Here is a 21445-nt window from a genome sequence, read left to right as displayed (position 1 = left end):
TCTACCTGATGCCATTAAAAGTTAACACTTTAAAAACTGATTTTCAAATAGACCACACATCTGTTTGAAAATCAGTTTTTAAAGTGTTAACTTTTAATGGCATCAGGTAGAACTTCACTTAATTTTTTAAATAAACCAATCTGTGACATGGGGAGCAAGAAAATAATTGCAGGTTTGGAAAATCCCTTTTTACTTCTAATCCACAGAGAAGCATTTTTTTTTAGGACCTTATCAATTTAACCACAAAATGAGCTGGTTTCACATATGTACTCTGAGGTTGCGCAGTAGTGGAACTGTCTTTTTAAGCCTATAATTGCAGGTTTGGAAAATCCCTTTTTACTTCTAATCCACAGAGAAGCATTTTTTTTTTAGGACCTTATCAATTTAACCACAAATGAGCTGGTTTCACATATGTACACTTGAGGTTAAAAGTGGCGGAATTGCCCTTTTTAAGCATCTACTAAATCACATCAACACCTTGTCTCTCTGCCAGTCAGCTCTGTATGGGTGTGATGACTGTCTTAAACTCAATCAGTGATGGCCTGACAGCATTACACCAACTTCTTGGCCTCAAAGAAGCTCTTGAGGTGCTTCATCTGCCAGATGCCAGTGACGATGAGAATAAGCGTCTGAGCTATCGACCACCAAAGCACACGCTGGTTGGTGCTCTCACTTGTCATGCGGAACCGCTCCTCACGATACTGTTAAACGAGATACACAGACAGTCACGAGAACATTGAAAGATAAGGGGAAGTCCTCACGATACTGTTAAACGAGATACACAGACAGTCACGAGAACATTGAGAGACAAGAGACACAGACAGTCACGAGAACATTTGAGGGAAGTCCTCACGATACTGTTAAACGAGATACACAGACAGTCACGAGAACATTGAGAGACAAGGGGAAGTCCTCACGATACTGTTAAAAGAGATACACAGACAGTCACGAGAACATTGAAAGACAAGGGGAAGTCCTCACGATACTGTTAAAAGAGATACACAGACAGTCACGAGAACATTGAAAGACAAGGGGAAGTCCTCACGATACTGTTAAGATACACAGACAGTCACGAGAACATTGAAAGACAAGGGGAAGTCCTCACGATACTGTTAAAAGACACAGACAGTCACGAGAACATTGAAAGACAAGGGGAAGTCCTCACGATACTGTTAAAACACAGACAGTCACGAGAACATTGAAAGACAAGGGGAAGTCCTCACGATACTGTTAAAACACAGACATTCCACAACATGGATTTGTATGGCATGTTTAAATACATTTCAAGATTTTATTATCACATATGTTGTAGCTTAGTCTACATTTTTGAGTTGAATAACTATCTGTCAACTCACCCGCTGATAGTTTTGCTCTTTCTGGATTTGTTCTACTTGGTCCAGTAATTGTCGAGCTCTCAATTGCAGCTCTGTGAGCTTGTCTTTTGCTGCGATTTCAGGGTAGTTGTTGGTATGCTCACCAACCTGAATATCCAGGTGGACTCTCTGTAAGACACAACACAAGGTTATAATGACAGACTTGTGTATGTGTGTCGTTCAGAGGGTGAATGGGCAAAAAAAAAGGTGTAAGTGCCTTCGAAACAGGGTGTGGTAGTCGGTACCAGGCGCACCGGTTTGAGAGTGTCAAGAACTGCAACGCTGCTGGGTTTTTCACGCTCAACCGTTTCCTCGTGTGTATCAAGAATGGTCCACCACCTTAACGACATCCTGCCAACTTGACACAACTATGGGAAGCATTGGAGTCAACGTGGGCCAGCATCCCTGTGGAACGCTTTCAACACCTTGTAGAGTCCATGCCCCCAACGAATTGAGGCTGGTAATTCTTAATGTTTTGTATACCCAGTGTTTTTACTACTTTGTGGCAGGTTATTTTGTTGTGAGCAGAATATTTTTATTTTTCTCAACAACCCATTCTGTATGAGCAACACATCCCACTCATACCAGTTTGCCACCAGCAAACAGGGCCATCTTGGTGGAGTTGGAGTGCAGGCAGATTTGATGCTCGCCTGGGGTATGGGATGTGAAGGTGAACCGTCCATCTGACCCATACTGACGAGACAGGATGATCTAGAATAAGAAGGGTTTGGAGAGAAACAGAGACATGCCAATGAAATATACGCGGAGGCATTGTGTGCATGTAGATGTAATATTTAGATTTGTCTTGTGTATATGTATTGAGTGATGCAAAATGAATTGCCTCATTGAGGTCATTCAAGTTCTCTGAATATACAAACTCTAGTGACTGTACACATTTGAGAGTGTGGTAACTTTTATTTCTAATCTCTCATTGAATTGACAATGTAAATTACGCAAAATTGTTGTTCTGGGTTAACCTGAGATTACATTACGTCTAATGTCTTTTCTCAATGATGAACAACTGACCTTAGTATCTGGATCCTTGATCTCCACATGCATTCCAAGGCCAGGTGTGGCTGGGAGGAACGATCCGGTCTGCTTGTCCCACAGCTGGGTCCTGTATTTCCCTATTAGAGAGGTGACATGTGTCAAATAAAATAATCTTATGAAAGCTATTCCTCATATCCTCAATAGATGGCCTACTCCATCTCAAATAACAATACACTGCACTGGCTCTCACCACATATGAAATCTTCTCATATTTTGTAGCTAGCTCGAAAACTCTTTATTTATTAATACCCATGTGATAGATATTTTTCCTCCATGCATATGCACTAACTGACTGAGTAAAAAATAGCCTATGAGCCAGAAGCAGCTAGATACCTAGCTAGCTAACGCTAAAACCATAGCTAGCTAACTTACCAATAACCATAGTTTCATCTGGAATTTCCTCTATAAAGCATTTTTTCTCCGTCTCCCCAATGTGAAAATAGAGAGCGTAACTTGGAGAGAGCCAAGCAAATAATATGATAATTCCGGCGCCGGGTACAGTGAGCATCATGTCAACACAGCTTTGTTGTCACCATCAGCAGAGTCAGCGCAGTTAGATGCTCGTTGATGTTCGCGAACAAACGACTCTTTTTTTTTTTAAACGGATCTCTTTTGTGAAATTGGGAACCGACCCGCATCGGTGAAAGAGCCGTTCATTTGGTTCCCTGATTTGCATACTGCTACTACTGCCTTTTTGAGCTCAAATCAAACGTTTTTCTGTAGATAATAAAACATAATGATCCAAAAATAGGATGAATCCTCACTGCAGAAACAATAAATAGTGGGGAGAGGGCGTCAATCTGATCCGTTTGGGAGACAAATGAGCCGACTCTTTTACGTGAACGGAGCCGATTGAGCCGGCTCACTAAAAAGAGTCCGAATGCCCATCACAAGTAGACGCAATTAGCTGCTGCTGTACTTTTATTTTGAAACCCCGTCGGAAGTGTTTTAATTATTTTTACAGGATCACACACTACCCAGAATGCACTTCGTCGAGACAGATCTTGGTGGCGTTATGATGTGGGGGTATCTCGGCATCTACAATTGCATTTTGCTGTGGGACCTTATAAAACGATGTTTGGATGTTGTAAAGACAATTTGTCTGTGGCATTTAGCTACTTGTTTTCTGATTCAAAGATATGGCTTAGTTAGTACAAAGATGCAGAAAGCGAGGCTGGAAGAGCCATGCAGCTGATTTTCTTTTTTAAAGCGTGAAAGAGAACAACTTTCACAGCTAAAGGAGAAACTTGCTCATGTCAGTCAACTTGTTAACGTTAGTTAGCTAAGTAACGTTATTATTCTTGCATATTCAATGCTTTCCAGTTACTGAAAGCCTTCAACATGACCTATTTCCACCCCTCTTAACCATCTGAATGTGTCCTGCAGGACAACATGGTCAAGTCCAACATCAATAAAAGTTCAAAGCTCAATTATGATGCGGTGGAAGCAGAGCTGAAATCCAGCACTGTGGTAAGTATTGTAGCTAGAAGTTAAGAAAAATAATATTCTTGTATGTCAGGCACATCTTTATTACTAGAATGAATGTTTCAATACGTGATTGTGAAGAGCGCAATCTTACTGCAATCGTGTGTTACCTTGTCAGGTCTAGTGACACTCAATGATATGAAGGCCAGGCAGGAGGCTCTTGTGAAAGAAAGAGAAAAGCAACTGGCCAAGAAAGAGCAAACAAAGGAGTTGATGCTGTGAGTTACTGTATTCCCTGAGTTACTGTATTCCCCGAGTTACTCTATTCCCTGAGTTACTGTATTCCCCAAGTTACTCTATTCCCTGAGTTACTGTATTCCCCAAGTTACTCTATTCCCTGAGTTACTGTATTCCCCAAGTTACTGTATTCCCTGAGTTACTGTATTCCCTGAGTTACTCTATTCCCTGAGTTACTCTATTCCCTGAGTTACCTTATTCACTCCCACTTGTCTGTTATGATCTCTCAGTGACTCATGATTATGTACGAAGTCTTCTGTCGAAAGCTGTTGTCAGTATCTCGTCTCTGCACTCCTGTCTACCACCAGGACGCTGGAGAAGAAGAGAAAGGGTGCCAGTTTCTTTTAATCCTGAAGAGGAGGAGGAAGAGGACTCTGAGTGGTGTTAATAATAAATCAGGTGCTTATATCCACAATACTTATGTATATTATTATTGTCTAAGAACAATCAATTAATACAGACTTTTATCTTATAAAGATTTCCCTGCCAAGAAAAACTAGGTAGCGAAGAACCCAGATGTGGACACCAGTTTCCTGCCAGAACGGAACAGAGAGGTGAGGCTTATGCATATACGAGCCACTCTCGTCTCGTTCTTAGGGTTGAGCCATGAACACTGACCTTAACCGAGGCAAGTGAGGCCTGCTGTTCTTTTAGATGTTGTTGTGGGTTCTTTTGTGACCTCTTGGATGAGTCGTCGCTGTGCTCTTGGGGTAATTTTGGTTGCCCCGGCCACCCCTGGGAAGGTTCACCACTGTTCCACATGTTTTCCACTTGTGGATAATGTCTCTCACCGTGGTTGGCTGGAGTCCCAAAGCTTTAGAAATGGCTTTGTAACCCTTTCCAGACTGATAGATGTCAAATAAATAAATAATAATAAATAATATGCCATTTAGCAGACGCTTTTATCCAAAGCGACTTACAGTCATGTGTGCATACATTCTACGTATGGGTGGTCCCGGGAATCGAACCCACTACCCTGGCGTTACAAGCGCCATGCTCTACCAACTGAGCTACAGAAGGACCAATTACTTTGTTTCTCATCTGTTCCTGAATTTCTTTGGATCGCGGCATATCTTGCTTTTTGAGGTCTTTTGGCCTACTTCACTTTGTCAGACAGGTTCTATTTAAGTGATTTCTTGATTTAACCTCTTGCTCCTACCTGACACGCAGGCGTCCCATCTAGACATCTGGAAATGCAAATGCGCTACGCTAAATGCTAATAGCACTCGTTAAAACTCAAACGTTCATTAAAATACACATGCAGGGTATTGAATTAAAGCTACACTCGTTGTGAATCCAGGCAACAAGTCAGATTTTTAAAATGCTTTTCGGCGAAAGCATGAGAAACTATTATCTGATAGCATGTAACACCCCAAAAGACCCGCAGGGGACGTAAACAAAATAATTAGCATAGTCGGCGCTACACAAAACGCACAAATAAAATATAAAACATTCATTACCTTTGACCATCTTCTTTGTTGGCACTCCTAGATGTCCCATAAACACTATTGGGGCTTTTTTTTTAAATTAAATCGGTCCATATATAGCCTAGATATCGATCTATGAAGACTGTGATCAATGAAAAAAATAGCGTTTTATAACGTAACGTCATTTAAAAAAAATATTTTAAAAAAGTTGACGATAAACTTTCACAAAACACTTCGAAATACTTTTGTAATGCAACTTTAGGTATTAGTAAACGTTAATAAGCGATCAAATTGATCACAAGGCGATGTATATTCTATAGCTGTACGTCTGGAAATAATGTCCGGGTAAATCTCAACCAAAATATCCGGTCGGAGACCTGCGCTGCCTTGTTTCTGTTTGACCAAGAAACAAATAGTAGGCAAATGACAAGACTGTTGACATCGTGTGGAAGCTGTAGGTATTGCAACCTCAGCCCCATTTAATTTGGTTCACGTTTAACAATTGGTTGAAGTGGCGCATGGATATATTTTCCCATTTTCAATGATCAGATTTTCCTGCACTTTTCGATGAAACGCACGTTCTGTGATAGTTACAGCCGTGATTTAACCAGTTTTATAAACATCTGAGTGTTTTCTATCCACACATACTAATCATATGCATATTTTTATTTATTTTATTTTACCTTTATTTAACCAGGCAAGTCAGTTAAGAACACATTCTTATTTTCAATGACGGCCTGGGAATAGTGGGTTAACTGCCTGTTCAGGGGCAGAACGACAGATTTGTACCTTGTCAGCTCGGTTACTAGTCCAACGCTCTAATCACTAGGCTACCCTACCGCTCTAACCACTAGGCTACCCTGGCATGAGTAGCATGGTGCTGAAATGTTGCGCGATTTTTAACAGATTGTTCGAAAAAGTAGGGGGTAGGAGTAACAGGTTAACAGGTCTGGCAGTAATCAGGCCTGGATGTGGCTAGTGAAATTCCCAAAAATGTGATAAACCACATTAAATTCATGATTTAACAATTACTTTGTCACAGGGCCATGAAGGTTCGGATAGCTTTTGTCCCCTTAATAATTAAAATGATCACTTAACTGCATTTTTTTTGTAATATTAAAATGTGTTTGATGATGTGAAACACTTAAGTGTGACAAATGTGGAAAAAAAAATAGAAATCAGGAAGGGGGCAAATACTTTTTCACAGCGCTGTATGTGATTGGTATCGTAGGTTTTTATTTACGGCTCTCTGGCTGTTTCTGTTTTCTGTTTTGTCTCTCATTTTCTCACACGCCCAAATTAATAATCAAAGGAATGTTACATCAATTGCTAGATAGATTATTATCATGCGTAGTGGCTCATGATTTATGGCCGTTTTCAAACCGCAACAACAGGATTGTTTCATAGGTATGCTCCACATGACGACGAATGGGTGTCAGTTCTTTAAAGTGCGGCATGCATGGGCCTGTTCACTTTCAGTTGTTAGTTCATAAAACATGTCAGAAATGTCTGAGGCAACTCCAAAATAGGCCTCTTAATAATTCTAGTAGGTAAAAAATTGAACTGAAGTTGGGAGGCTGATCTTAAAATGTGCAATAATTTCTTGTCTTTCAGATCCGGTGAAAATATTGCCTTCAGGATCATTCTGGACCCAGATTTTATTTTCATGTTTAACTATTAATGTATTGTCAGATGCATTCTCCTTTCAGATGAATACATTGCATTAACTTTAAAACATTAGCTTACTCTTCATTGTTACTCCTCTACCTTTTTAAATTTAAATTCCCCAAAGTGTTGTTGCCTAAATCATGAAACCATAGTGATCTCTTCACCAATAACATAACAGTCCTGTTGAAGAAATATTCCCATTTGAATTCCTATGAAAATGTGATCCTATTTTTTTTATACAAATAAACCTACACTTGGATGCTGTCCACTTTGTTGATATAAATGAGATAATATCAACTTGATTTATTTATATTATTTAAAAAATATATATTTTAATTTGTCCTTGTTGTTTTTAAGTGTCATGAATGAGAATATGGTTTGGTTGGCTCTTGGAGACTAAACAGTTAAAGCAGGTGCCTGTGTTTTTCTTTGCCCTTTAGCTTCAAGATACCACACCCTTGTTTCCTTCTCTCTCACGCACTCACCCCGATGTGTCAACTTCATAGCGTTCTCCATGCTGTACATACAAGGACACGACACACCTATTGTTTTGCAGAAAACGGATATACAGTCCGATTGGGAGATGTTTGAGTCCAAGTGCTTTGCTTTTGGGCACTGCTATGTGTGCTTTGGCAGCATGCGGAGATCCAAGCTCATCTTGCTCCAGGTCCTGACTCTGAGTCAGTACCTCTGGGCCCAGGAGGACCTAACAGCCATCTCGCCACAGGACTGCAGTCTGGAATGTGTCCTGCAGGTAAGCCTCCACACACATGAATTAAGCCTCTGCCCACTACCTAACTTTCTATATCTTTCACAAAATATTTGGCTAATTTTCACTGCTATTGTTGGAATACTGAAGGGTAGGAATCAGACTGGGTTATTAAGAAAGGGGGATACCTAGTCAGTTGTACAAATTAATATTCAACTGAAATGTGTCTTCCGCACCTGTGAATCAGAGAGGTGAGGGGGGGCTGTCATAATCGACATCCAGGTTTTCGGGGAATGGTGGGTTAACTGCCTTGCTCTCAGGGGCAGAACGACAGATTGCCACCTTTCAGTTACTGGCCCAACGCTCTAACCAATAGACTACGACTTCTACCAACAAAGTTGATTTGATTTGAGGAAATAATCTGGCAGCTGCAAAGTTTCCTGCACCTCAGATGAGAAATACTGAAAGGTAAAATGATTTGTTTCCTGCACCTCAGATGAGGAATACTGAAAGGTAAAATGCTTTGTTTTCTGCACCTAAGATGAGAAATACTGAAAGATAAAATGCTTTGATTTCTGCACCTCAGATGAGAAATACTGAAAGATAAAATGCTTTGTTTTCTGCACCTCAGATGAGAAATACTGAAAGGTAAAATGCTTTGTTTTCTGCCGCTACACACTTATATTACAAATTGTGTTGTCAAGAGTTCTTGACAAACCTGATATGTCCTGTTTACTACATGCATAATATGCATTTTCTGGTTACATTTTTTTTTTTTTATAATCTAAAATATTACAAAGGTAACTGAGCAGCGAAGGCCTGTGACATGCAGGATAAAAAAAAGGGCTAAATTAAGGACAACATCTTTAAATGGACTACAGAAGTACAAAATTATTATTCCCAGTAAATGGTCAACTGTAGAGTAGATTTAAAGTAGTACAGTGATTGATCGTGTGAAGTTTTGCCCTAGTACAGTATGTACATTTCTCCCATCTGACTTAAGAAGTGATATGCCACTAACAAGCAGACCCTTCATCCAAAGTGATTTAGAGCCATGCATGCAAAGGTAGTAGGCAAGATGGAGGCCTTTAAACCTACCTAGTTTACTACCCACCTGACAAGTGAGAGCCTGGGCTCTCTGGCTGTTTCTGTTTTCTCTCTCATGTTCTCCAGCTGTGTGTTGTCTCTTAGACTAGCAATGACTCCTGAGCACACAGCCAAAAGGAAAAGAAAGGATGGCTCCTCCCCGTATCCACCACTGTGTTTACCTATTCACGGTGTCACGTACAAGTCCTTTATGCATACCCTGTCCTCTCACACACCGTCTTAGGGGGGTCCAGGATGTGTATACTGCAGAATCAGCAGAGAAGACGTTGGAAGAACCCTAGGCGTTTCCTCTGTCGAGGCATTTGGAAGTAAGTGTGTTTGACTAGTCTGACTAAACAGGTTCTCATCCTACAGAAATGATTCACATCTCCTTTACTTTTTTTTACCACATTTTGTTGTTACAGCCTGAATTTAAAATGGATTAAATTGAGATGTTGTGTCACTGATCTATACACAAAACCCCATAATGTCACAGTGGAACATTTTTGAGAAATTAATAAAAAACTTGAGTCAAATATTCAAACCTTTTGTCGTGGTAAGCCTATATAAGTTCAAGAGTAAAAATGTGTTAAAATAGCTAAATATGTTGCAAAGACTCATTCCGTGCTCAATAATAGTTGGTTAACATTAATTTTGAATGAACTACCCCATCTTTGTACCCCCACACACACGTTTATCTCTAATGTCCCGCAATCGAGTAGTGAATATCAAGCACAAAGGCCGGGGAGGTTTTCCAATACCTTTGGAGGTTACTGATTTGTAGATGGGTACAACAATCAGATGCTTAATATCTCTTTTACCATGGTGAGTTATTAATTAGGCTTTGGATGATGTAACAATACATCCAGTCATGACAAGGATACAGGAATCCTTCCTAACTCAGTTGCCGGAGAGGAAAGAAACTGCTCAGGGATTTCACCATTAAGTCAATGGTGCTTTTAAACACGTTACATAGTTTAATGCTTGTGATATGAGAACTTAGGATGGATCAACAACATTGTCGTTACTCTTCAATACTAACCTAAATGACAGTGAAAATAAGGAAGCCTGTTCAGATTAAAAAATGCATCCTGTTTGCAACAAGGCACTTAAGTAATAATGCAAACCATTTGGCTAAGAAATGAACTTTTTGCCTTGAATACAAAGTGTTATGTTTGCCGCAAATACAACACATCAATGAATATCTCTCCAGATATTTTCAAGCAGTGTGGTGGCTGCATCATGTTATGGGTATACTTGTCATCGGCAAGGACTAGGGAGTTTTAGAGGATAAAAAGAACCGGAATACAGCTATAAGCACAGACAAAATCCCAGAGGAAAACCTGATTCAGTCTGCTTTCCAACAGTCAATAAGAGACAAATTCACCTTTCAGCAGGACAATAACCTAAAACACAAGGCCAAATCTACACTGGAGTTGCTTTCCAAGACGACATAGGAACATTCTAAGTGGCCTAGTTACAGTTTTGAATTAAATCGTTTTGAAAATCTATGGAAAGACTTGAAAATGGCTGTCTAGCAATTATCAACAACTTGACAGAGCTTGAATAAGTTTTAAAAAGATTGGACAAATATTGTACAATCTAGAGACTTACCCAAAAAAGACTTGAAGAATCATTCATGTAGATGCTAGCATGATTACAGATAAACATGAATTAATTGTGAATAATAATAATGATGAGTGAGAAGGTTAGAGGCATAAATATCATGCTTCCCACAGTTGTGTCCAGTTGGCTGGATGTCCTTTTGGGTGGTGGACAATTCTTGATACACACAGGAAACGGTTGAGTGTGGAAAAACTCAGCAGCATTACAGTTCTTGACACAAACAATTGTGCCTGGAACCTACAACCATACCCCTTTCAAAGGCACTCATATTTGTGTGTCTTTCCCATTCATCCTCTGAGTGGCACATATGGAATCCATGTCTAAATTCTTTCAAGGTTTAAAAATTGTAGCCTGTCTCCCCTTCATCTACACTGATTTTAAGTGTATTTAACAGGCGGCATCAATAAGAGATCATAGCTTTCACCTGATCAGTCTGTCATGGAAAGTGCAGGTGTTCTTAATGTTTTGTATACTCAGTGTATACAGTACATTCAGAAGGTATTCAGACCCCTTCTCTTTTTCCACATTTTGTTACATTAGTCTTATTTTAAAGTGGATTAAATGTTTTTCATCGTTAATCTACACACAATACCTCGTAATGACAAAGTGAAAACAGGTTTTTACAAATGATTGCAAATGTATTAAAAACAGAAATACCTTATTTACATAAGTATTCAGACCCTTTGCTATGAGATTTAATTGAGCTCAGGTGGATCATGTTTCCATTGATCATCCTTGATGTTTCTACAACTTGATTGGAGTCCATCTGTGATAAATTCAATTGGTCGGACATGATTTGGAAAGACGCACACCTCTCAGTATAGGATCCCACAGTTGACAGTGCATGTCAGAGCAAGTAATGAGGTCACGGGAATTGTTCGTAGAGCTCCGAGACAGGATTGTGTCGAGGCAGAGATCTGGGGAAGGGTACTAAAACATTTCTGCAGCATTGAAGGTCTCCAAGAATACAGTGACCTCCATTCTTAAATGGAAGAAGTTTGGAACCATCAAGACTCTTCCTAGAACTGACCGCGTGGCCAAACTGAGCAATCGGGGGAGAAGAGCCTTGGTCAGGGAGGTGACCAAGAACTCGATGGTCACTCTGACAGAGCTCCAGAGTTCCTCTGTGGAGATGGGAGAACCTTCCAGAAGGACAACCATCTCTGCAGCACTCCACCAATCAGGCCTTTATGGTATAGTGGCCAGACGGAAGCCACTCCTCAGTAAAAGGCACATGATAGCCTGCTTGGAGTTTGCCAAAAGGCACAGACGGACTCTCAGACAATGAGAAACAAGATTCTCTGGTCTGATGAAACCAAGACTGAACTCTTTGGCCTGAATGCCAGGACAACGACCCTAAGCACACAGCCAAGACAATGCAGGAGTGGCTTCGGGACAGGTCTCTGAATGTCCAATCAAACAACTCTGGAGAGACCTGAAAATAGCTGTGCAGTGATGCTCCCCATCCAACCTGACAGAGCTTGAGAGGATCTGCAGAGAAGAATGTGAGAAACTCCCCAAATACAAGTGTGCCAAGCTTGTCATACTCAAGAAGACTCAAGGCTGTAATCTCTGCCAAAGGTGCTTCAACAAAGTACAGAGTAAAAGTGTCTGAATAGTTACACTACCGTTTGGGGTCACTTAGAAATGAATTTGTTTTTTAAAGAAAAGCATTAAAATAACAACAAATTGATCAGAAATACAGTGTAGACATTGTTAATGTTGTAAATGTCTATTGCCCTTACAGTGAAATACTTACAAGCCCTTAACTAACAATGCAGTTTTAAGAAAAATAACTTGTGTAAAAAATAACTGAGTTAAAAAATAAAAGTAACAAATAATTAAAGAGCAGCAGTAAAATAACAGTAGCGAGACTATAAACAGGGGGTACCGGTACAGTCAATATACGGGGGCACCGGTTAGTCGAGGTAATTGAGGTAATATGTACATGTAGGTAGAGTTAGTCAAGTGGTCTGGAAGTTTTCAAATGCACTGAGTGTGTGTGTGTATATATATCTATCTCACTGTATAATAAACACTGATTTAAAATACAGCAGTGTGTTCCATGTTAATCATTATTATTATTATTATTATTATTATCATCATGAATTTCCCCAGGTTGTGTTCCGTGGCCATGTTTTGTCTATCTGGGTGGACAGAGCTCTGATGTGTGCCAGCATTATGTCCATGCTCCACACGATGTGACTGTAGAGTTCGTAGCTGATGAGAACACTAAATATGACACTGTCGTTGTCTCCTGGCATCCCAGCCAGTTTGGTAAGATACAAACCCTTTCCTGTAATCATCAGTCGTCTACTGTAGATCCAATGTAGTGGGCATTTATAATGTGGTTGTTTGTGATGTCACTCAAATGGAATATGAATTCATTGAATGAAAAGGTACAGGCCTAGATGGCATCAATCTGAATATACAGTAATAATGGTGACTGTCATTGTGTATTGCCATAAAAATTACATTCATGTTACTGAATAGTATTGCCATGCATTCCTGTGTATGTTAGTTGACTCACTCTCTACTGTGTATGTTAGTTGACTCACTCTACTGTGTATGTTAGTTGACTCGCTCTCTACTGTGTATGTTAGTTGACTCACTCTCTACTGTGTATGTTAGTTGACTCACTCTCTACTGTGTATGTTAGTTGACTCACTCTCTACTGTGTATGTTAGTTGACTCACTCTCTACTGTGTATGTTAGTTGACTCACTCTCTACTGTGTATGTTAGTTGACTCACTCTCTACTGTGTATGTTAGTTGACTCACTCTCTACTGTGTATGTTAGTTGACTCACTCTACTGTGTATGTTAGTTCACTCACTCTACTGTGTATGTTAGTTGACTCGCTCTTTACTGTGTATGTTAATTGACTCGCTCTCTACTGTGTATGTTAGTTGACTCGCTCTCTACTGTGTATGTTAGTTGACTCGCTCTCTACTGTGTATGTTAGTTGACTCGCTCTCTACTGTGTATGTTAGTTGACTCACTCTCTACTGTGTATGTTAGTTGACTCACTCTTTACTGTGTATGTTAGTTGACTCACTCTCTACTGTGTATGTTAGTTGACTCACTCTACTGTGTATGTTAGTTGACTCACTCTCTACTGTGTATGTTAGTTGACTCACTCTCTACTGTGTATGTTAGTTGACTCACTCTCTACTGTGTATGTTAGTTGACTCACTCTCTACTGTGTATGTTAGTTGACTCACTCTCTACTGTGTATGTTAGTTGACTCACTCTCTACTGTTAATGTTAGTTCACTCACTCTCTACTGTGTATGTTAGTTGACTCACTCTCTACTGTGTATGTTAGTTGACTCACTCTCTACTGTGTATGTTAGTTCACTCACTCTCTACTGTGTATGTTAGTTGACTCACTCTCTACTGTGTATGTTAGTTGACTCACTCTCTACTGTGTATGTTAGTTGACTCACTCTTTACTGTGTATGTTAGTTGACTCACTCTCTACTGTGTATGTTAGTTGACTCACTCTCTACTGTGTATGTTAGTTGACTCACTCTCTACTGTGTATGTTAGTTGACTCACTCTCTACTGTGTATGTTAGTTGACTCACTCTCTACTGTGTATGTTAGGTCACTCACTCTCTACTGTGTATGTTAGTTGACTCACTCTCTACTGTGTATGTTAGGTCACTCACTCTCTACTGTGTATGTTAGGTCACTCACTCTCTACTGTGTATGTTAGGTCACTCACTCTCTACTGTGTATGTTAGTTGACTCACTCTACTGTGTATGTTAGTTGACTCACTCCTTACTGGCCTTGTCCCTGTGTTTGTTCCAGGGATCTCCTTCCTCAGAGGGTTTCAGGTCTCCCTTCAGGCCTTGGGAGGATCTCATATGGCCTGTCAGCTTTTTCTCTTTCAAATCAATATTTCTCTCTCTGCCTCACATGCCCAAACGGTAGGACACTTTACTAAAATGACACCATTGCTCAAAATTTGTCATAATCTTTTTGTTTAAAAACACATATATGGAAAACGGTGGATAAAACCCAGTACAACCTCAATGCCAAGTTCTTATAGAAGTTTTCTATACTATTTTCTTTTTTCGTTGAAAGGGATGCTACTGTAAAGTGAAACTGTTTTAAAGTCAGAATATGAGACGTAATTGGACCAGTAAAGCAGGGTTTGTCTTGTCAAGGTTGCCAACATGTTTAATAGGCTTTATTGGGTGTTGTAGGTGTACCAGTCGGACGCCTTCGCCCGTCTAACCCTGGGGGCCCAGTATGCTGTCACTGTGATGGCCCTGCCAGTTCCTGAGTTGTGGGATAAATTCTATCACAGCACAATGTTCTCCACACGCAGTAAATCTTCCTTCTCAATATACAGTACCACATCCAATGGAACACGAGAACACTGTTCACTAAACACTGTTTGCTTCATCTATGACAAATGTTTTTTTATTTTTGTAAATTTACAATCAAACGTAATCCAGTCAAAAAAAAAACAAGTGGTCCTTCTGTAGCTCAGTTGGTAGAGCATGGCGCTTGTAACGCCAGGGTAGTGGGTTCGATCCCCGGGACCACCCATATGTTGAATGTATGCACACATGACTGTAAGTCGCTTTGGATAAAAGCGTCTGCTAAATGGCATATATTTTTTTATATATATACATATATTTAAGTGAATGTATTGTAAACGTGTGAATTCCCTTGCTGTTTTGCAGCATGCCCGGAGAAAAACGGACTTGAACATTGCAAGAAAGGTGAGAAATAAAACTCTGCTGCGTTTGTTTACAATCTTATGAACCTCTCTCTGGTACCGCATTGGTTCATTTAGTTTGTAAACGTTGGTTGTTGTTGTTGTTGTTTGTTTTCTGTTATAGATTGGTACCCAAAACATATAGAAGTTCAGCAGGAAGAGCATGACGTTATTGTGACGTTCAACCTTGCTCCCCCACATTTTGGAATCAACCGTTACTTCTCATTATGTTATGGAGAGGGGCGGCGCGGGGGAGGTGGCCTGAAGAGATACATCATTAAACCTGTGAGTGAGAGCTTTTGATCCAACTATTTTACACGTCTACGTGGAGAATGATTTACTGTCATTCATTAGTCTGCCGTGTATAAAGATTTCTACCTTTCTATTGTTCCTTTCTGTAGAACTCCACAAAAAACAGGACTCACCACAGTTATCATCTCCAAGGCCTGATGGTAGGGTTCAACTACACGTGTGAGGTGAGTCATTCAAAATGTTACACAACTCATACTCTATACAAACACAACTAATAGCCCCAGCCGATATTTCCATAAATCACTCCTCTTTTTTATTGATTTATTATTATTATTTTTTAATCACAGATCGCAGTTGACGAGGTCGACGCTGTAAGAAAAACATTCAATGTTCAAGTGATGCAGATGAAGCAAGGTATGTTCCAATCAATACCAACATTTATACAAGTTATACACATTCTTGTAGATGTTTTTTTGCTGTGTACTTAAGCGTAGGTATGAGAGATTTTTTTTGATTGGTTTATTTCATTTCCGTGTCATACACAGATTGGTTTATTTTATTTCTGTGTCATACACCGATTGGTTTATTTTATTTCTGTGTCATACACCGATTGGTTTATTTTATTTCTGTGTCATACACCGATTGGTTTATTTTATTTCTGTGTCATACACTGATTGGTTTATTTTATTTCCATGTCATACACCAATTGCTATGGTCTTCAATACATTGCTTCTTTAAGTACTTGCGCACAAAACTAAATGATATGCAGAATGAATCATAAAGTATGGCCATAAATCACCTTGTCATATTATGCAAACAATACACTTCTCCTTCTCCCCCTAGGCTTTGAAAAGAAATTGGGCAATGTCAAAAACTCCCTTTCTGAAAATGAGAAACAGTGTAGTGTGTATAACAGTATAGAGCATATCTAGCTATTTATACTGAACAAAAATATAATCACAGTATGTAAACTGTTGGTCCCATGTTTGATGACCCAGAAATGTTCCATACGCAGAAAACAAAGAAGCTTATTTCTCTAAAAGAAAATGCTGAAAATGTGTTTACATCCCTGTTAGTGAGCATTTTACAAGATAATCCATCCACCTGACAGGTGTGCCATATCAAGAAGCTGATTAAAGAGCATGATCATTACACAGGTGCACCTTGTGCTGGGGACAATAAAATGCCACTCTAAAATGTGCTGTTTTGTCACATAATATAATGACACAGATGTCTCAGGTTTTGAGGGAGCGTGCAATTGGAACGCTGAATGCAGGAATGTCCACCAGAGCTGTTGCCAGAGAATTGAATGTTAATTTCTCTACCATAAGCCACCTCCATTGTTGTTTTAGAAAATTTGACGGTATGTCCAACCAGCCTCACAACCGCACACCCTATGTAACCACGCCAGCCCAGCACCTCCACATCTGGCTTCTTCACCTGCGGGATTGTCTGAGACCAGTTACCTGGACAGCTGATGAAACTGCAGCTTTGCACAACCAAAATATTTCTGCACAAACTTTCAGAAACCGTCTCAGGGAAGGTCATCTGCGTGCTTGTCGTCCTCTTCAGGGCAGGCTGGAGAAGTGTGCTCTTCATGAATGAATCCCGGTTTCAACTGTACCAGGCAACTAACACAATTTAATTTTATATATGGCAATTTGAATGCACAGAGATACCGTAACGAGATCCCGAGGCCCATTGTCGTGCCGTTCATCCACCGCCATCACCTCATGTTTCAGCATGATGATACACGGTCCCATGTCGCAAGGATCTGTACACAATTCCTGGAAGCTGAAAATGTCCAAGTTCTTCCATGGCCTGCATTCTCACCAGACATGTCACAGTTTGAGCATGTTTGGGGTGCTCTGGGTCGATGTGTACGACAGCGTGTTCCAGTACCCGCCAATATCCAGCAACTTTGCAGAGCCGTTGAAAATGAGTGGTGCAACATTCCACAGGCGACAATCAACAGCCTGATCGACTCTATGCGAAGGAAATGTGTTTGCAATGCACGAGGCAAATGTTGGTCACACCAGATACTGACTGGTTTTCTGATCCACACCAATACTGTTTTTTTTTTTAAAGGTATCTATGACCAACAGATGCATATCTGTATTCCCAGTCATGTAAAATCCACGGATTAGGGTTTAATAATTTAATTTTCATTGACTATTTTCCTTATGAACTGTAACTCTGTAAAATCTTTGAAATTGTTGCCTGTTGTGTTTATATTTTGGTTCAGTGTATATAGTCTACCTTGCTCCCCTCAGACCCACCTCCCATTGCCACTCCATCCCTGACCCTGCTGCTCCCTGTTGGCGTTGCCCTGGCAGCCATGTTAGTGGTGTTATTACTGGCTGTCGTCTGGAAGAATCACAGGCAGATTAGGAGGAAGACGGAAATAAATCCAGGTCGGCATTTTTACATTTCACTAACGATACCAATGCTTTCTTTACATGTGCTTGTCAGACATACAAACGTTTTCCTCTAACAAGAACATGGTAATTATTATTATTATTATTTTTTTTTTTGTGGTTTTCAGAAATAATCGAGCAACATCATGACAAGAAAGGGAACGAGGAACATGTGTCACTGACCAGCAGGTTAACTCCGCCTCGATTACTGATTTGCTACAGCAGCGATGACGGCCACGCCCATGTCCGAGCTGTAATGCAGCTAGCAGTCTTCCTGCAGCAGCACATGGCAACACAGGTAACACTGGGAGGAAAATATCAGTACGACAGAACGCCGTGCAACGTTTAATTCAACACAAACGGTTCTGTTACTGAACGACCAGTTGAAGAATGTTGTGATTATAGTGGCCCGGAGAGTGATTGTGTGTGCCATGTTGGACGTGATTTCAAATGGTCACATCCATATTGATCAAGCCACCCCTTGCCACACCCACCAAACAGGAGCAAACGTTCCTCAAAGGCTGTTGGAAGAATGGTACACATTGTTTTGGCGGGAAACGTTATTTTATTTCAAACCGTTATGAAACAGCAATCTTTGAACCCGAATGGAATGCACCCCTGCCCCGGTCTGTGTTAAATAAATAGAAAATAAAAAATGATTGGTTGAAATTGCATTTTAAATGGACAAATGTAAATGTTATTTATAATATATTATATTATTTGTATTATTATCATTATGATATTATTTGTTGTTGCATTGTCGCGCCAGGTATTTCTGGACCTGTGGGATTCTCTAAGCTTGGCAGAGGAGGGGATCATGGGATGGCACTGCAGGAGGATCCAGGAGAGTGACTTTGTTCTGGTCATCTGTTCCCGGGGACTACAGAGGCGGCCAACGGAGAGAGATGCGGGGGAAAGCAGAAGCACCGCTGCAGCCGTAGTATCCCTGATGGGAGAAGAGCTTGGCCGTGCCAAAGCCCAGGGGAGAGACATCTCCAAGTACATGGCTGCTATATTTGAGTACTCTGAGGAGAAGGACATCCCTGCCGAGCTAGGGTTTGTGTCACGCTACACCCTAACTAGAGACTTGCCTCTGCTCTTCTCCCACATCCATGGTGTGGCCCTACATAAGCCCGGGAAGTATCTGAGAATAGAACACATTACAGAGGAGGGTTACACCAAACTGCCAGCCGGTGCTGCTCTACAATGGTCTATATATGAAGCTGGCATGGCATTGACTAATCATCAGGAATCATGTGATGAATGGGGAGGTAAATCTCAAGACAATCATGTGGAATGTGTGTGAGCATCCCAGTTGGGCCCTGCACTGCAAACTCCGGGGCAATTGACATATGACGACTGTATTACCAGTATTATTAAAGCACTTCTTTACAAAGTGATCCTCGATGGGGAACTATTCTGTGACTACTGAGCCGCGATAAGCTTTTAAAAATGGCCTTGCTTATACAATACGTTAGGAGGAATATATTATTGGTGTGTTATGTGTGCTGTGGTTAGGGTTGGCCATGGGCTATGGCGGATCATTTTAGATTCCCTACAAATAATCTGGGAATAACATCAGACACAATCTATACATTTTCATTAGATGTTTTGGGAATTACCACACTAACATATCACACAAGCAAACCCCTGAGGCTATCCATATCTCTTACACCGCTGACGTAGATGGAAAATGATTTTTGAAATGGGGAAATATAGGCTGAAGAAATTCTGATTGTGAACATGTTTGATGCCATGCGATTTTAATGAACTAAATATAAAATCCAGATGTATTTTCTTCTAGTACTGATAATATTTATTTACATGAATTATATTTATGTAGAATGCTATAGTCTGAACAGCCGCTAGTGGTCGCAGTTTTACCTGTCTATTGACGGTCTCACAATCTGCATGCTAGGATATAAACGAAGAGATAGTTAATATTCTAATTTGACTGTCATTTCATTGTCCAGAAAAAAATATGTGAATCAAATTAATATAGTTTTTATTTTCAATAGGTTACATTTTATGTTATTTCATATGTTATTTAAATGAAGAATGCTGCGGAATGGGAAACAGGATTTTGATTGCCTTGACAGATGAATAGGTTTTCTCATCTCCGTTCTGCTAGCAGCAGGAAGTTATGCTGTACCTTTTTTTTCCTCTCAAAATAAGAGTCCCCCTGCAAAGACACTAAACATTAGGAAAATCGATTTTCGAAGCACTCTAGTGCAGTGAAACGTGTTGCACAGCGTTGCAACAATCTTGGAAAAATAGATATATCAGCATTATTATTTTCAAGGTTTACACAAATACTGGTATATTCAACTCTATTTAAATAGAGGGGTATGAAGTGCTCCTGGATGTGTATGAGAGTCCCCCTCAAAACCGGTTAGTAGAGACCCCACTGAGTATTTTACCATCAAGCTTTGTTGTTGTTGCTATAGTCCAATGTGTAATACGCCGTATTCAATGGCGACTCGTCATTCGGCCCCACCTGTTTTGAAACCCACATTTTTTGCAAAAAAAACAAATGTTTGGGGGGCTTGCATGTTATTTAGACATTAATGTGTCACATCAGTTTGCAAACAATGTAAAAACATTTTGTTAATATATAATTGAGTTAATAAAGCCGCACACAACCTTGGTCTCTTGTTTATTTTCTTGAGTAAGGCAGATCCTAAATTCAGGTGTTTCAGTCTAGCTCAGTGCTTTCTGTGGTGGTAGGTCGGGCCAGCAGAAAATAGTAGCATTGCGCCGTGATTCGCTCACTATTCTGTCATTCATTGGGGACCTTATGCAATCGCCTTGCTTCAGTCCTTTAGTAATGGTAGACAATCCAAAATTTCAGCCTTTTGGGTCCTACCATAGAGTTATATTACAAGTGCCCTTCCAAGAAGGCTCAAGGTCATTGGCCACAGAAATGAAGTCAAATCACGTTATATTTACAGTAGCTTTGATTGGACTGATCATGTCAACATCGTACTTTCATTTAGCTAGCAGTCATCATCGTGAATCAAGTCTACTAAGCAAATCCTTTTTAATCCTTGTCATATGAAGATAAATAATAAATAGAAAATATAGATATAACTAGTAGTTACTGGCGGAGAGGTTTGGAATTCTTTGTTATTTGTCTATTAACCAATTTATCACGTCAATGTCACCATGTAAAGATGAAACTCCCACCCATGTAAACCTGCTGATTTAGAAGGCGCTGTGTAGATTGTATTTTCAACCAGCAACTACTGTATCAGCAAATAGCACTGAACTTTTTCAAACTTTTACAGTATTAGTTTTATCAGCTGCTGTAGAATTAGACATAAAACAAAGGAAAAACGTATTTTGACTGCACTGGGCCTTAACATAAAAAATAAAAAAAGTTG

At 40.0% G+C, this 21445-nt stretch overlaps 2 protein-coding genes across 3 annotated transcripts; one reads left to right on the top strand and one right to left on the bottom strand.

The window, feature by feature from the left end:
- Positions 1 to 320: 320 nt before the first annotated feature.
- Positions 321 to 3016, bottom strand: tmed4 (transmembrane p24 trafficking protein 4). Its single transcript, XM_046364828.1, has 5 exons — positions 2796 to 3016; positions 2400 to 2500; positions 1959 to 2084; positions 1356 to 1502; positions 321 to 701 (listed from the first exon to the last, which is right to left on the bottom strand). The coding sequence occupies exons 1-5, from the start codon at positions 2932 to 2934 to the stop codon at positions 552 to 554; spliced, it is 663 nt and encodes a 220-aa protein (XP_046220784.1). The 5' UTR covers positions 2935 to 3016; the 3' UTR covers positions 321 to 551.
- A 395-nt stretch (positions 3017 to 3411) lies between these two features.
- Positions 3412 to 20709, top strand: si:ch211-207e14.4 (interleukin-17 receptor D). Of its 2 annotated transcripts, none has more exons than XM_046364826.1 (17): positions 3412 to 3678; positions 3810 to 3893; positions 4027 to 4126; positions 4454 to 4544; positions 4623 to 4699; positions 7187 to 7994; positions 9280 to 9364; positions 12780 to 12938; positions 14475 to 14593; positions 14873 to 14996; positions 15359 to 15397; positions 15518 to 15678; positions 15795 to 15869; positions 15993 to 16059; positions 17919 to 18059; positions 18191 to 18360; positions 18832 to 20709. In XM_046364826.1, exons 6-17 carry the CDS (start codon positions 7755 to 7757, stop codon positions 19366 to 19368), a joined length of 1917 nt encoding a protein of 638 aa, XP_046220782.1. In that variant the 5' UTR covers positions 3412 to 3678; positions 3810 to 3893; positions 4027 to 4126; positions 4454 to 4544; positions 4623 to 4699; positions 7187 to 7754; the 3' UTR covers positions 19369 to 20709. The 2 variants fall into 2 exon arrangements, with proteins under 2 accessions (XP_046220782.1, XP_046220783.1); XM_046364827.1 differs by having other exon boundaries at positions 3412 to 3696.
- The last annotated feature ends 736 nt before the right edge of the window (positions 20710 to 21445 follow it).

This window comes from Oncorhynchus gorbuscha, linkage group LG10, assembly GCF_021184085.1.
Source record: "Oncorhynchus gorbuscha isolate QuinsamMale2020 ecotype Even-year linkage group LG10, OgorEven_v1.0, whole genome shotgun sequence".
In the NCBI taxonomy this organism is placed as follows: Eukaryota; Metazoa; Chordata; class Actinopteri; order Salmoniformes; family Salmonidae; genus Oncorhynchus; species Oncorhynchus gorbuscha.
Note: the sequence above shows the minus strand (reverse complement) of the source record. Positions and strands in the feature narration are given on the sequence as shown.